This window comes from Lycorma delicatula, chromosome 8, assembly GCF_047948215.1.
Source record: "Lycorma delicatula isolate Av1 chromosome 8, ASM4794821v1, whole genome shotgun sequence".
Taxonomy (NCBI): Eukaryota; Metazoa; Arthropoda; class Insecta; order Hemiptera; family Fulgoridae; genus Lycorma; species Lycorma delicatula.
This window is the reverse complement of record NC_134462.1, coordinates 37,058,168-37,075,256: the sequence shown is the minus strand read 5'-3', so window position 1 is coordinate 37,075,256 and position 17,089 is coordinate 37,058,168. Positions and strand designations below refer to the sequence as shown.

At 29.7% G+C, this 17,089-nt stretch overlaps 1 protein-coding gene across 3 annotated transcripts in view; it reads left to right on the top strand.

The window, feature by feature from the left end:
• The window catches only part of NELF-B (negative elongation factor B), a 50,204-nt gene that overhangs the window by 17,508 nt on the left and 15,607 nt on the right, over nt 1-17,089 (top strand). For all 3 annotated transcript variants that reach the window (XM_075373270.1, XM_075373269.1, XM_075373268.1), the window contains 3 exons: nt 310-408; nt 7,471-7,617; nt 12,537-12,611. In XM_075373270.1, the coding sequence (XP_075229385.1) occupies nt 310-408; nt 7,471-7,617; nt 12,537-12,611 (321 nt within the window). The remainder of the gene's footprint in view (nt 1-309; nt 409-7,470; nt 7,618-12,536; nt 12,612-17,089) is intronic.

The following is a 17,089-nucleotide window of genomic DNA, read 5'->3' as shown; positions in this document are numbered from 1 at the left end:
TTAAACGTGTAAAAATGCTCAATTTTACACATTTGATTTTTATCTATGAAATCGGGAAATTCTTTTGTTTGATCTGTATTAAAAAAGAATTTCAATGTTTTAAAATTACAGCCATACTTAAGAGATTATAAATGATTATAAGAAAAAAATTATTTACATAATGTATGAAAAAATGTTATTTAAAAAATCTTATAGATCATGCTTAAAACTCATGAAAATACTTCTTTTATATTTAATTAAAATCTTTGTTTACTTTCAGACGGTAGTGATTAATGTTGAATTCTCATTTGATTACTTTTGTTTGTTTAGGATATAATATCAGTAGATCCTTGTCATAAATTTACATGGTGCCTTGATGCTTGTATTAGAGAAAAAAATGTTGATATCAAACGGTCAAGAGAACTTCAGGTACGATTATTCTATTTTGAGATTTTATATTACATATAAATATTTTAAGAGTTTATACAGGACTTACAATCTGGAAATAGTATTAAAAGTAGTAGACAGCTATTGTTTATTGTGTCAAATTTAACATGTTTGTTGTGTCCATGAATGTGTTACATCCCTGTGATTCTTGGATGTTGTCATTGACTTTAGAAGGTTAAAACCTTTATAATATCTTACCAGTTTTTATGTTCTTTTTTTTAAATACAGCACTCTGTAAGTTCCATTTTGAAGTCCATTTTGTTTGTACTTTTAGTGTATATAGATTTTACTACAAATATTTTAATTTTTAATACAATTTTTTTTTTTTTAGTCACTAATTAAGTATAATTAAATGTGATTTTTTTAATGTAATGAGATTTATATTTTATACTGTAATAAATTCAGCACTAACTGAAATATTTATTTATTTTTCACCTAAATAACTTGATGGAATTATGCAGAAAGCATTCAACCCTACATAATTGTGAATTTTTCATTAATTAATTACATCATCTTTTAGAAAAAATATTTTGTATTGTGCAGAAATTATTCAAATAGCAATCAAAATGTGCTGCTACCTGTAGGAGTACTAAATAATTTTTTACTGCGTAGAATTTAATATGCTGATGGAAAGTTGAACATTTTAGCTCGAAGTCCATTTGGATTTAGTTATCATACTCCATTAAGTACTATTCAACAAAAAAGAGGGTATTTAATGTACAAGGTTCAATCAATAATTATAGATGCAAAACAGTTGGTAAGAGGGTTATAATACTTTCAGAACAGTAAGTTGGTAACCCTGTGATGACTTTTGATCAGTTGTTTGAGTAAAATTGTTTTGTTTATAATCCCAAAATCTATTGTATGATGAAGTTTATGAATCCCTCTTGAAGTTTACGAATTTGTTGAACAGGGTGCAGTGATCCATTCTTTTCTTTTTAAAGGTAAAAAACTAGTTCAACAAATTATAGTTGAGATTATAGCTGAAAAATGACAAGTAAGTGTTAGTATAGTTAATAACTTTCAAGTACCAGTTTACAACATATTCAAGTACCATAAATAAGCGCAAGATGGATTCCAAGAGAGTTGAAAGATTACCATAAGAAAACAAAACTTTGCATATGCTCAGAGCTGAATCAAGGGTATGAACAGGAAGGTGATGGTTTTTTTGCATAGTATTCTAACCTATGATGAGACTTAGATTCACCATTATGGGAATTAAAAAGACAGTACATAGGGTTGAAGCACAAAAGTTCACCTATGAAGAAAATATTCCGAACCCAACCATTAACAGGGAGAAACATGACAACTTTTTTTTGGAATCCGAAAGGTCTGGTTTTTGCGGATTTGTTAGGAAATCGGCGAACAATAAACAGTGCCTACTGCTGAAGCCAGCAATGTTGTAAAAATGCCCTGGATCACAGCATAAAGACATCATTCTCCTTTATGATAACATCTAACCTCACATAACTCAGGTAACCCAAAAAACCAGCAACGTATTGCATCAGGAAATACTACCTCTTCCCCATAGAGTCCTGATTTGATCCCACTGGATTTTCAATCTTTCAGTTCATCGATCCACTCAAAGAGGTGCTACGTGGTAAGAAGTTTAATGGCAATGATGATGTCAAAGAAAATGTGCTAAATTGGCTCTGACATAAAGACAAAAATTTCTTTGCTGCAGACATAAATAAGCTGATTCAGAGATTGGACAAATGTATTAATGTTGATGGAGATTATGCTGAAAAGTGAAACAAAAAATCACATTGATTAAATAAACTGTTTTAGAACTAGAGCAATTTTTGCCTTTAATTAATGGTTTTATATATATATATATATATATATATATATATATATATATATATGTTTTTATTTATCTTGAAGAGCAAGGTTATCCTTTTTTATCTCACATATTCTTACTTTTCATGTCTACTTTATTAGAATTAATGAATTTTTTTAATAGAAATGTTTTCCGATTTCTATGTCAAAAAGTATTTCCATTTTTTAATTTTATTAATAGTGATAAGCTATTTCACTTGTTAATTTGACTAGATAATATTTTTTACTATTTGTTGAATAGCCTTGGTCTGTGTAAAGTCTTACCTTTTCATCCTTCATTATCATGACCTACCTGGCTTAAGATGTGTCATTATTTTTAGGTAATAGAAATCATTTTGGTTCTTTACTTACACAACATTCAAAGTAGCAGTAATGAAAAAAAATTGCATATTCAAATGAAAACAAAATTTACTGAAAATGAGTATATTTCATTGGATATAAAAATATTCACAGAAGCTTCAAAAAAAAATTTATTCATGTAATACATTTTACATGAAAGTTTAAAAATAGTTTTACTATAACACAGTAGAAAAAAATAAATTTAATACACAATTGGTTTCCTCTGGGTACAAGGAATCCTTGGGTAAGAAGATATTTTGGTTTTTCAGTTGATAACAATAAGCAGATGTAACTGTTAGTCATTGTTCAATTCATTTTTGTTTTTGAATTGAGAATGATTATATTTAAATATCTTTCGCTAAAAACATTCAAACCTGTGTGTTAGCGCAGCTGTAAATTATAAACTTATGAAGAATAAAAAGTAGAAAATAAAAAGTATATAAAGAAAACTTTTTAAAAACTACTCTTATATTAAATACACTAAAAGGTAGAAAATAAAAAAAGTATGTAAAAAATGTTTAAAACACCACTCTTAAATTAAACACACTAAAATGTAAAAAATAATTTTAGGATAGTATCTCAGAATAGATTTGACAATAAGTTTTGGTGGTGATATGTAAGATTATGTGAAAATCACGTTTTCAAATTAAAAATTTTATGTTTTTGCCAATTTTTTCTTATGCATGATGAATGGCCTAAACAGTGGGTTGCAGATGTGCATAAGAAAAAATTGGCAAAAACATAAGATTTTTAATTTGAAGCTATGACTTTAACATAATCTAATGTATCACCGTCAAATCCATTCTCAGATACTATCCTAAAATTATTTTTTAGCTTTTAGTGTGTTGAATTTAAGAGAAGTGTTTTAATTTTTTTTTTTTTTTTACATATTTTTCATTTATTTATGTGATTGTTTTTCTTCATAAAACAATGAACTATAACCAAAAAGTAGACACTGGAATGTACCAATCACTATTGGAAAATCCCGATTTGTTAGTATCAATTTCTAAAGAGTTAAATTTCTAATTTAATTTTTGTTACATCAATTTTCAGCATTCAAAAAAAATATTTTTACACAAGAGGTAATCAATTTTGGACTCCTAAAATAATCCCATTTCGAGATGCCACCCACCAGGGCACCTAGCCCGGAGGACCTAGTTGCGGAGGCATGCCTACAGCACGCCCTGCTGCTATTTTTTAAATAAAACATAAGGTTGTTTTATTCTTTTACTGTCAGTTTATTTAGTGTTCATGGTAAAAAATGAATGGTAATACTAGTGAATGTTTTCATAACACTAGTGAATGGTAAAAGAAAAAAGATTGTTTTTAGCAACTTTTAAGAGTCAAATTCCAGTACCTGGAAAACAAAAATTGATAGAAATAACAATTTTTTTTGTTGGTATATTAACCTACTTTATTATCTTTTTTCATTCAATTTTATTGGTTTTGAGTTTTTTAAGAGTATGTCAGAATGATTTAAATGAGATTTTTGTACATTTAATTTTTCTACAATTAACACAAAAATTTCTGTGTACTTAATCCATCTATATATAATTTAGTATTTATGTTTGAAGTGTTTTGCCTTAAAGTCTATGTTTTATGAGTATTGTACTTGTTATGTAAATATCAAAATCATAAAACCCTGAATTTGCTGTATGGGGTAAAAAGCTTATTATAATAATAATTTAACATCTGTAAATTGTACGTGGTAGTGAGTTACTTTAAATTATTGTAATGTAAAAAAATAATCAAAATGATTGTTCATTTAATTATGCTATTTATTTAATTGAATAGTTAGGTTATACGAGGACCATATTTTTAAGTAGGTCTGTTTATAAATCAAACAATACTTGGAAAGACATTGTCAAACATTTTTTATTTCCCTCTTTACACTTTATGCTACTTTGCTACATAGTTACCTTGTTTGTTTAAATATTTATCATAGCGTTTACTAAATTGTTTATGCACACATCTTAGAAATCAGCCGCCTTTGAAGACAAACAGTCTTCAACTGTTCTTTTCACTTCTTCATTGGTGTCAAACTGCTGTTTGCCGAGAAACTCCTTTAGGTAGCGTAACAAGGTCTGGTCACTTGTCATAAGGTCTGAGCTGTATGGTGGGCGGTCCATTTGCTCCCACCCAAAAAATCTGATTAACTCTAGAGTTTCAGGAGCAGAATGAGGTCGTGCATTGTCATGCAGCAACAAAGCTCCGGATGACAGTAATCCAAGTCGCTTATTCCGTATGGCATGCCGAAGCTTCGTCAAGGATCTCACAGGTTCGCAGCTGAGTTTATTGTTGTTCCTTTGGGGATAAAATTAACTAACAGGACACCATATCTATCCCAAAACACATTGCCATAGTCTTGTGTGTTGACATTATCTGTTGGCTTTCACTTTGACTGGAGATGTGTGTCGTCATTCCATTTTCTACTGTTTTGATGCTGAAGTGATGTGAGAGACCCATGTCTCATCCTTTGTAACAATGTGGTCAAAAAGTTCTTCTGCTTCCTCACTGTGTCAGGTCAAAAATGTTAAAGCACTAGCCATTCTCCTTTTTTGGTGTTTTTCAGAATACAGCCTATTGCAAGCACAGTTTTTTGAAGTGCAAGATTTCAGAAATGCTTTGGTACATCACTGAAGTCCTTGAAATTTATGGGAATATCAGTGACAAAGTGGAAATTATGAATCGTTGGTCTTCATGAATTCTTGCATCAACTTTGCATACCAAATCGTCTGTGATTACAGAAGGTCAGCTTAATCGTGGTTCACCAGAACATTGTCCTGCATGTCTTTCAAAAGTTTTACCCATTTACATACTTAGCTGTCACTCATTGAATTAAGCCTGTAAACCTCACATATCTGGCAATGAATATCCTATTTTGACACGTTCCTTGCAGTCAAAAATTGAATCACAGACCGTGTTTCACAATCGGTGGGCTGCACAGTTATTTGAAACATTTCAATTTCACAATATAAACCATACACAGTATTGCTACAACTGCAAATGGTGTCTGCATTTGTGCAAGTATGCCGGGAGTCAGGAGGCATGTGTGTTTCAATAGCTACACAAAATTTAAATAGCTACATCCAATCAGACCTTACTTAAAAAACAGCCCTCATATAAATATTTTAAATATAAAATATCAGCTGAGTCGATTATTTCGTAATTAAATAATAAATCTGCAGGAAAACTATAATAAATTTCAATTAAAACCAGTTTTAATTCCTTGTATATTTACAATAATTCTGTTAATAATGTCTGTTTATTTTTAAAAGTGAATTGCAGTTTTTTAATGTAAACAATAGTTTTGTGACATGAAATTGTTGTAGTAATTAATTACCATATTATGTTATCAATTGCTGTAGTTACACCGTCCTAAATGTATCAAAATAATTATTTAAGGAAAAAATTGAATTGATTGTGATCAATTTTATTTTACTTTCTAAAAAAAATAATTAGGTATATTTAGTTTACATGTTGTTTTTATTTATAATTTTAGCAACAGGGTAAGATAATTGAATTAAAACTTAACTTTTAAATTTACTTTAAATTATTAATGACTTGATGAATATTTAAGTGATTGGTGGGGATTTATGTCTTTAAAACAGGACTTTTGATGTTTTTAATACATTTTGTGCACATGATAATCTTCTTATCAAATCAGTGTGTTCTTTTTGTATCTAGTTTGGTAGTAACTGATTAACGTTTTTAAATATAGTTTTTATTTCATCAATCTTTCTTTCACCAGTCTAGGTTTTACTTCCATCAACCTTCTAGCAGTTTGATTTATTTAAAAAAAAAAATATTTATTAATATTAGTGATTTCCAAGCATTTTTTCAAATGATGCCACTATTTTTTGAACTATTCATTATAACAGAAAATAGAGCGCTGTAAAAAATGTATAAAAAATGTACTGGACAGTTTAAAAATAACTCATCTCAGGTAAAACTTCAGCAGGTGACAAAGTCATAAAGCAGGTTCATGAAAAATAACCCACTGGGTTGGTCTCTAGTGGTGAACGTGTCTTCGCAAATCAGCCAGTTTCGAAGTAGAGAGTTTCAACATTCAAATCCTAGTAAAGGCAGTTACTTTTATATGGATTTGAATACTAGATCGTGGATACCAGTGTTCTTTGGTGGTTGGGTTTCAATTAACCACACGTCTCAGAAATGGTCAACCTGAGACTGTACAAAACCACAGTTCACTTACACATATCCTCATTCTTCCTCTGAAGTAATACCTGATGGTAATTCCCAGAGGCTGAACAGAAAAAAAAGGCTGAACTTGAAAAAACTTTTTATTTCTATTCTAATAAAATTATCAAAATCTTTGAAATTTTCCTTTTGTAAGGTAGTAGTTATTAAACCTGCAATGATAGAGAATTTGCACTTGTTTTTCTCATGATTAGTTTCATAATAAGACTTTTATTCTATTTTGTAAAAGTTTCAATAGTTAAATAAGTATAATTTTGATTGATGTAAGCTTTAATTAGTCTTTTTTTTTTGATAAAGAGGTAAATCATGTATATTTTGTAAATTAGTACTAAAATTGAGTATTAGGCTAAACAGTTATTTGATGAATTAATTTTGGAATTTGCTATAATTAGAAATTAAGTATGTTGATACAGTGATCAGCATGCTCGGTTTTTTGTTATGCCTTTTCACAGCAGGGCCATTTTGTTCACCTTATATTGTGTTCATCTCATCTTCCCTATTATTGTGTTCATCTCATCATCCCTATATGTGGAAATATACATCTGTGATCATCATATTGGCATAAAAGGAAATTAAAACACGTCAGATTTGATTTTTTGTTAACTATAATTATTCTGAAATATATTTATGTTTAAAATTATTTTACAGGGATTTTTAGATAGTATCAAAAGAGGTCAAGAACAAGTATTGGGTGATTTATCTATGACTTTATGTGATCCATATGCCATAAACTTTCTTGCTACATCTGCTATGAAAATACTCCAACATTTAATTAATAATGAAGCATTACCTAGGGTCAGTATATTTCTTTATTTAAACATTTATAGACTTTTATGTAATTATTTATTGATTGATGAAATTACCAATTTTTTAAACAAATAATTTATTTTGTTTGAAAAAATGAATATTTATTTGTTAAAATATTTTTTTGGTGGAAAAAATTCAAGTATAAATATTTTATGATATTTTTATCCTATTTATATAGGGATATCTTTTTGTCAGTATTGACATACATAAAAACAGTCAGATTTCTTAAACAATATAAAAATTGTCAGTATAACCATAATTTAACAAACCAATACAGCAAGGGAGAAACACTCTCCATTCATAAAAACATAGAACAACAAACTCAGATTTCTTTTATGAAAGCGAGTTACTAGAACACACCTCAAAAACAATAAACATATCAAACATTATTACAAAACAGAAACAGTTTTATATTTTTCTTTTAAAGGTGTTATTAATAAGAAGATTCAGTTATAATAAATTTTAGAACCTTATTCTTATAAACAAATTGGGAAAATAATAAAAAAATTGGCTTTGATGAAAATTTTAAGAGTAATTTAAAAAAAATTTCATCATTTTCCCTTTAATATAAGGGTGCACAGGAAGTTGTTAGTCAAACTTAAGGAGCTGATTCAAAATATCAAAATAAAGAACTTCATGTAATCTATCTCATGTATTTTCCTTCTGTTTGCCATTTTGTTTTTTTAAATAAAAATGTACATTTGAAGAATGGATTGAGATATATTTTAATGAAATTTGGTGTATATGTGTTAAATTTAATTTAATTTTAACAATATGTATAAAAAAAATTAAAAATTTACATTTGAAAAATTCAAAAATGGCAGCCATTTGAATTTTTTAATCAATATCTTTATAAATATTAGTTTATCGAATTATGTCGTATCAGATAAAATGTTAAACCTTTTATTATAAATAAAATAATACGTCATCTGTTCAAATTGGCTGATAAGCAGTTGAGATATGGCCAAAATTGTTAAAACAGATTGTAAAAATTTTGCAGTTTGATAATTTTGTGCTTCTTTTCACTTCTTTGAATTGTTAAAAATAATTACTAATATATAAATTTGGTAGCTAGGAAGTTAAACTTTTCTTGTAAAGCGTAACATAACCATCAGTTATCATGGTTTAGGAAAAAAATAGTCTGCTGTGAAAAACTGTGTAGGCAGATGATTCCATTTCCCAATTATAGAAGATATTTAAATAACATAAATAATAAAAGATTTTCTTTTCAATCTTTTGCAATTCCAGAAAAGATTGAATTTAGTTTTATATTTCTTAGTGGTAGAAAACCATTGTTATTATGGTATCAGATGAGCAGCTACAATTGATTAAAGTCTATCTGTCTAGATAATTCGTTAAAATTTTGTTTACAATAAAATCAAACTGTCCTGATTTGATTTGAAGCATCTTAATAAAATACTGTTTTTCATCATTATTATGCACTTATTATAAAATAATATGCTGGTGCAGATATGTTGTTATTACCTAGATAACACAAGAGACTGTAAATAACAGTTTATATACATACATAAACAAAATTCATTGCTAAGTAATTTTTACGAATGAATTTGAACATAATCATTAATATTATGTTCTTAACGATGCTAACACCAAACTGCATTTTCAGATTTATGGGAAATGGCTATGATGAGCCAATTATTCTCAACTTCACATAACCATCCAACTTCACATTATTGTATTTAAATACAGAGGCTTTTATAAATTAACCTCCAGTCCAGTAATAGAAATAAACAAAATAAATTAAAAAAAAAAATTACTATATATAAAACTTACATACTTATATTGTTTCTCGACGTAATCCTCACCCAAATTTAACCACCAGCCCAAATTTCTGACACCAGCTTGTCCATTCATTCTTGAAAGAGTGATGCCATCCAAGTACCCACCATTCATTGACACCGTCCATGAGTAGTCATATCATTGCTTTTGAAGTGTTGAGTAGCCAGCCAATTCTTCAATTTTGTGAACAGATGAAAATCAGACAGTGCCAAATCAGGACTATAATGAGGATGATCACTAATGAGGATCTGGCACTTAAACTGCAATCTCTTGACTGAAGTCTACTTAAAGTAAACGCAATGATAAACAAAAACAAAAAAAAAATTCTGGATATTAATGTGTATAAACAATATATAGTTGTGTATAAACAATAAACTCAGCAGAAATAGTTGACAAATTAAAGATTCTTACAATTTAGATTTCAGAACAACAAACATTACTTATAAACATAATCACTTGATTCAGTACCCCTGGACAGATATCACATGTTTACTGTAAGGACATATCTATAAAATTCATGTTTTTAGTAAACTGAAAAAAAAACTAGGTTTTCTCTCTTTTCTGCCTGAATACCACCATTAAAATATATCCTTCATCATATTTTATTTATAATTCATTAATATAGTTTTTTTATAACCACATTAGTATATTTCACTAATACATTAATTAATAAAAATAATAGGATAAATGAATTTCATACGAGATGTGTATGTCCTTATGTTACAAGCATTTTTGTACACTGAGTTGCTTTGACTTACAGTGTTCTACGTTGGTTAAACAAGATGGAGCTTTAAAGTCTCACTGAAAATTAAAAAGATATTCAACTAAAATCAGTCACCATTCTGCAACCATCTTATAGTTGCAAATCAGAATTGACAACCAATTGTGATTTGTTAATGTCAAGATCTACCTGTTCAAAAAAAATTGACCCCTCCTAAACATTATGAAATATATAAATGCATAAAAACAGCATACGAAAACAGAGAAGTTTAAATCTAACACACTTTCCACCACATTCTAAATTTTTGTTTTCCTAACCAAAGGTTATTAAGAACAGCTCAGCCCACCTTCTTCTGTTTTTTTATTTTTTATATTTGAATAAATATCATTAATAAAATTGTGCAGTCCCAATTAAGATTTAAAACCACTGAACCTATATTGAATTAAAAAACAATATTTTTAATTATAAAATTTGTTGCAGACAGATGAGTTTTAATTAGTTTTTCAAAGTTTTTTGGAAAAAAACAGCAGAGAAATTGATTTAAAAGTTTAATCAAAATAGTGACTGTCCTCTATAATACAATAATTGGTAACTTTCAAACAATCGGTAAGTTGACCTTTTAACAAACTTGTATATTAACTTACCAAAATTGGCACAGTGTACTAGTGCTTCTAATGAAATTTTCTGTGATCATACCAATACACTATGATTTCAGATTAGAAATGTTATTGAGTGTATACCCCATTTTTAATTAATGGAGTTTAATTTAAAAAATTATAACAGTAGTTTACATTAATTTTGTTTTATTATGATTAGTTACCCAACAAATAATCTCTCAGTTGCTTGGATGGAAGAAGAATATAATAAATCTTGCAATGGAATTTTTTACTATAATATTACTATCACATAGCTTTAAAAACTGATATTTAACAATTATAACCATTTGCCCATTAAAATATGAGGGTAAATCAAATATAAATGGGGTTTTATTTTTTTTTAAATTTATTTATTGAAAAAAGGAAAGGTAAATATAATTTATTTTTTTTTACATAGTTTCATGCCGTAGAACATTTTTTCCAGCGAGAAGGAAGGTTTTTTTATCACAGCATCATAGAATGAAAGTGGTTGCATCAGGAGCCAATTGCCCACAAATCTCTCCACGCCCTCGTTATCTTCAAATTGTTGTCCTCCTAGAGTTTCTGTAAGTGGCCCAAACAAATGAAAATTGCAGAGCGATAGGTCCGGGCTGTAGGGAAGATGATCAAGTTGAGTTCAGTGCATTTCTTGTAGTTTTGAGACTGTTAGAGCTGCAGTATGGGGCTTGGCGTTGTCATGGAGGAGGATGGCCTACCGAATTGGTTGGTCTCATCTTTTGCGATGATATGCAGTTCTTACTTTGTTCAACAGCTTGCAATAGTAAGCAGCATTGATTGTGCATCGCTCATGGAAGAAATCAACTGTTGAAAGAACCTTGCCAACTGACAGTCGAGTCTTGGCTTTCACTGGAGCTGCCTCTCCTTTCCTGAGCCATTCCATAATGGCTTGTTTCGACTGGGGAGTATAGTGGTGAACCTATGTTTTGTCTCAGGTGACGATCCGACTAAAAAATGTATCACCTTCTTTCGCAAACCTTGCTGTAAGCCTCTGACAGACCTTCAGATGTCTCAACTTCTGGTTGGTCAAAAGGTGAGGGACTCATCTGGCACACAGTTTACAGAACTGTAGGTCATTTATGATGATCGTTTAACAGCTCCCATAACTTATTCCAACCTGTTCTGCAATTTCAGATACTCCACCTGTCAATTGTCTTCAAGAATATCTCGAACTGCGCGAATGTTTTTGTCTTTAATGCTGGTCCAAGGATGGCGATTGTGTTACAGAATTTCCACTCGTTCTTGTCCTTCCTTGAACTCTTTATGCCATGCAAACAAATGAGTCCTTGACAGTAAATGGTCCCTGAACTGTGCAGTCAATCTCCAGAAAATTTCCATCGTTTGAACTCCTTCACGAGCAAGAAATGTTATAATTACGTATTATGTAGGGAGGAGTGCACCTCTTGCTTTGACATCGTGAGCGTTACTGACAAATTGGTTGGGAGTGTGGAATGGCTGACTCTCCCCACTCCTAATGACCCCACCCAAGCATATTAGAAGCATGGGCCCAGTCCTACCAACCGTAAACGCTCAGGAATAAAAATCCCGTTTATATTTTGATTTCCCCTCGTATTCAGTTTCTCAAAATTAACTTTATGAAAAAAATCTGTTCTTTCGATGTAAGTTTATAGTGATAATAAATTTCATTTATTTAATGATTTAATTATTGTAGATTTATTTTTATTATAATGTTGTTTTTATGAAAATAATATCTCCTTTGTTTTTCATTTTAGGAAAACACTGTTTTAATTTTACTTCTACGAATGTTAGCGCTTGGACTTAGTGCCTGGGTAATGATTGATTCTCAGGTATGTATCCTTAAAAATTTAATATATTGTTATTTCAATGGTTTTAAAACTCAAAGAAAATTATTTTCTAATATTTTAGTCTTGAATTTTTAGTATAATGTACTTACAGAGCTACTATTATTTTATAATTACAGGTATTTGGAAAGTCATTTTGAATTGCATCACAATATATGTATGTATATATTCAAGCATTAATGTATTATGTCACGTAGTAAATATTTTTCATAAAAATTATTATCTTTTTGTTCTATTTCTTCGGAAAATTTTGAAGGTGTGACTGATATCTTTGATAAAATATCAAATATAAATATCTCTGATATTTTTAGATAAAATTTTGTTTTAATCTGTATGCATACTTAATTATCAGATTCTTGGTTTTGTTTATCTGGAAACTCTTATAATTTTAGTAAACAACTTCAACACAGTTTGTGTTGTGCTGTGAACTAGATCCTCAGAAAATTACGAGGGACATTCGGGTCAATCTGGGACTATTAATTTTTAATAAATGTAGAACACACTTAAGATAGTAAAAAATAATTTTATTTCCTGATGTAATCCCCTACTACATTTATCCCAGCATTTCACTAGTATGTGGATACCTGCATTATAGAAAGATTTGTCATTACGTCGAAACCAAGATAGGACTGACTGCTTCACCTCATTGTTGGAGTTGAAATGCCTTCTAGGAACAATTTGAAGGGCTTGAACAAATGAAAATCACTGGGAGCAAGGTTCAGACTGTATGGGGGGTTTGGCAGTAACACCTAGTCAAGATCTTGTAGTGTACATGACATGCAGTAGACTGTATGTGGTCGTGCATTGTCCTGCAGAAACAGTATGCCTTTAGTGATCGCACCATGCCTTTTTTTTTTCTTGAGAGCATTGTGCATATCTTGAAGAACTTTGCAATAGTACTCACTATTAATTTAATATTGACTCCATAGGGTAGAAAATCAACATGAATGTGCCATTTTTATTCCAAAAAACTGAGGTCATAACTTTGGTGGCTCCAAACCACCTCGACCAGGATCATCACTCACTGAAGTATGGCCTTCTTTAAAATGTTTGCACTACTCAAATGTTTTACTGCAATTAAGATTCTCATCACCATACTGTACAAGGAATCGCAAATAAATCTCACTGGGTTTTATGCCTTCATTCACAAGAAATTTTATTACAATGCACTATTTGACATATCCATTCAGTACATTGGATGCCATGTTCTTTACCACTGACTGTTGTTGTTGCTTCACGTTGGCGTGCTGTGCAGTAATAGATGATACTGGTAACTTATGTGTACAACCAGCAGAATGCACAGGTATCTCCATTTACACTCTAATCTAACAAAAGTCCCCGATTAAAGTGAACATTCCTCGTATATTATAGAAACCTATAAAATAGAAAATTCCTTGAAAAAATAATTAATAGTAATTATTTAAAAATTTTATTGGCCAACTCTGAAAAAAAATCAAAATTACAGTTGGTTTCAATGAGATAGTATCACACTGCAATTGCTTGAAATAGATCTTCTTGAAGGTCACTGATCTTTGATTGCCAAATCTGAGCTTATTGAACTACATTTAATGATTTCAATAATTTAATAAAAATAGTCATGTATGATCACATATGATGCTGTGGCTATAATTTTTGATAACTGTATTCAACCATTATAAAAATCAATTTATTAAAATTGTTTTTTAGAAAAGCATTGTGAGTTCAGTCAGTGTAGAGAGAAAGAAAAAAGTTAAGTCATAATCTAATATTGTTATAATAATTTATATCCCTTTAGAGGAAATTAATTACAAATAAATTTTAAGCAATTACAAACAGTGTGAAAATTCCAAACTTTGCTGTAACTCCTTGTATGTTAATTTTTTCAAAATGTCATGAAATGATCCAATTGAGGTGATAACCTTTTCTGCAAGTTCTTTGACAGTCAGTCGGTGATTTGCATCCACCAGATCATTGATTTTCTGAATATAGGTGTCATCAGTTGAAGTCGTAGGCCTTCCTGGTCAAGGCCATCTTCAGTTGACTGATGACCACTTTTAAATTGTGAAAACCATTCGTAACATTGCGTACAACCCAGAACATCATCTCCAAAAGTTGAAACGTTTCTGTGATAGTTTTCCCCAGTTTCATGCAAAATTTTATGTTGTACGATTGCTCTTTATTGCATTTTACAAAAATCGCTACCAACACTTAAACACATTGCACTCAAGTAATAATAACATGAAAACTAAATTAGATATCAACAATTCAAGAACATGTGGATGTGGTTACAGAGGAGGTTATGCAGAACACATTGCTGCCAGCCGCACGTCACTAAATATCTTCATTGGTATGTAATCAAAAATGTTCAGTTATTTTCTGAAAAGACCTTGTCTCTCTCTGTGTGCGTGCACGCGCATGCGCCATGTGTATATGCACAAATATCTTCTAATCCTTAGCTGATAAATTTAATTATCAATAGCTAAATATTTTTACATATTCTATGGCCATACATATTAATTGTATAAGTCTGGCCCACCTATCTTATGTTACAAGATTACTTTGTAATTGTTATAGAATAAGGTTTGGTTATTGATTAATGATAATATACGGTTTGAACTACGATACATTTTTGTCATTATTGTTAGTTTAGAATATAACTAAAGTATATTCGTAAAATTATTCATTAATACGAAAATAAAAAGAAAACAGAAAACCAATAAGTTTGCTAAAAAAGAAAAAAATTGACCAAGTAAAACAGTACAGTACTTATGTACACATTGACAGAACATTGAAAAACGTGGAGATTAAATAAAAATTAGAATAATTATTAATGGCTAAGGAAACATCTAATAAAAATTATTATTATGTATTAAGGTAGATTTAGACTTGATGAAGTGCTATTTTTAGTGTACTTTTACAATGTGTTACATATACATTAGAAAAAGCAAAAAAGATAGGCTGAAGGTGTTTGATGTGTAAGTATGGACTTGGATAAATATATATACTCTTGTACACTCCAATGTCACTATGATACCAAACACAGTGAATGTAGGTGATATTCAGCCAAGCAGTTCACCTTTAACTTTGTTCACCATTTGAAGTGTGTCTATAATGAACATAATTTTTTTGGAAAAAACTTGATTAGTGTCATTTACGTGTATTGTTTTACATGCATCACAGTCATAAGAAAGACTGTTATGGTTTTTAAGAGCAACAAATTAATATCCTGGTCAAAGTAATCCTGTTCTTTGCCCCGTCACCCATCCAGTATAATAAGTGACCATACATCATTTAACTCTGATGATTTTATTTACACAGACAAAACATAGTGACTTACATTACCCTTAGAAATTTATTAGTTATTTTATGTATATCTCCACTTATTCTGTTATTTGTAATCACCACTTTTATGTAATATTTATGGCCTGCATACTTTCTTCATTTATTGCTGAAGTAATACTTCTTTTGGTGAAGTGTGTGAATGTACTTCATAAGTGTGTGAGTGTTAATTATTTTAGGAAAATGTGCTGTTGAATTTTGAGAATATATTTTTTAAATGTAGGGTACTTTATTATCATTGTTTGTTATAACGTATTGCACAGGTTAGTGCTTAGAAATCTTAGGATATTTGAGTGGCTAGATCTTAGGAATTTGCTTAGTATGTAATTTATAATCATTTAACTATACTTTTTATTAAACAATTAATGTTCATTTAAAAGGTACATCTAGTACTGCTATAATTAAACTAAAATGAGTAAAATGGGAATTTCTGTTTCTTCAACAAGTTCAGAAATTTAAGGAAGAAGCTCAGCCAGTTCACTACTGATAAATTTTATTTTTACAGCAGCCACACTCACAGTAAAAAAGAGTCTCATAAAATAAGTTTTCAAGAAATGAAATTCCTTATTCTAAAGGACAAAGAATTTAAAAGTTATTACTTTATTATTACTTCGTGCAGGAGGTGAAACAGTTTTCATTCCAGTTTCATGTTGTGGAAATCAACCTCAAATACTGGCAATCACAACATTGAAATCAATTTAAAAAATCGTTGGAAACAGCTACAAGAAATACTAATACCTATTTTGCTAAATAAATTTATGTTGTTTTTAGACAGTGCATCCTATCACAACATTCTTACAGATAAAGCATAAATTTAATTTTCTAAAAAAGTAGATCCCTAAAATTGGTTAAGAAATCTACATTCTCTTCAGACAAAATGCAAAACATTAAACTGTGTGAATTAATAAAAATAAATAAATGAATAAAAAAAAGTTGTGTTTAGTACAATATTGATGATATATCAGGAGATAGTATTAATGGCTCTCTGTACCACCCAGAATTTAACATAATTGATTTAGTTTTGGTTGAGTTGAAGAACGGTTGGCATTTATCAACAGTACATTGCAGTACACCGTTTAATCTGAAAGTCATCATAAATGAATGGAAATTTTAAAATAATGCCACATCTCTTCTAATTTTATTTG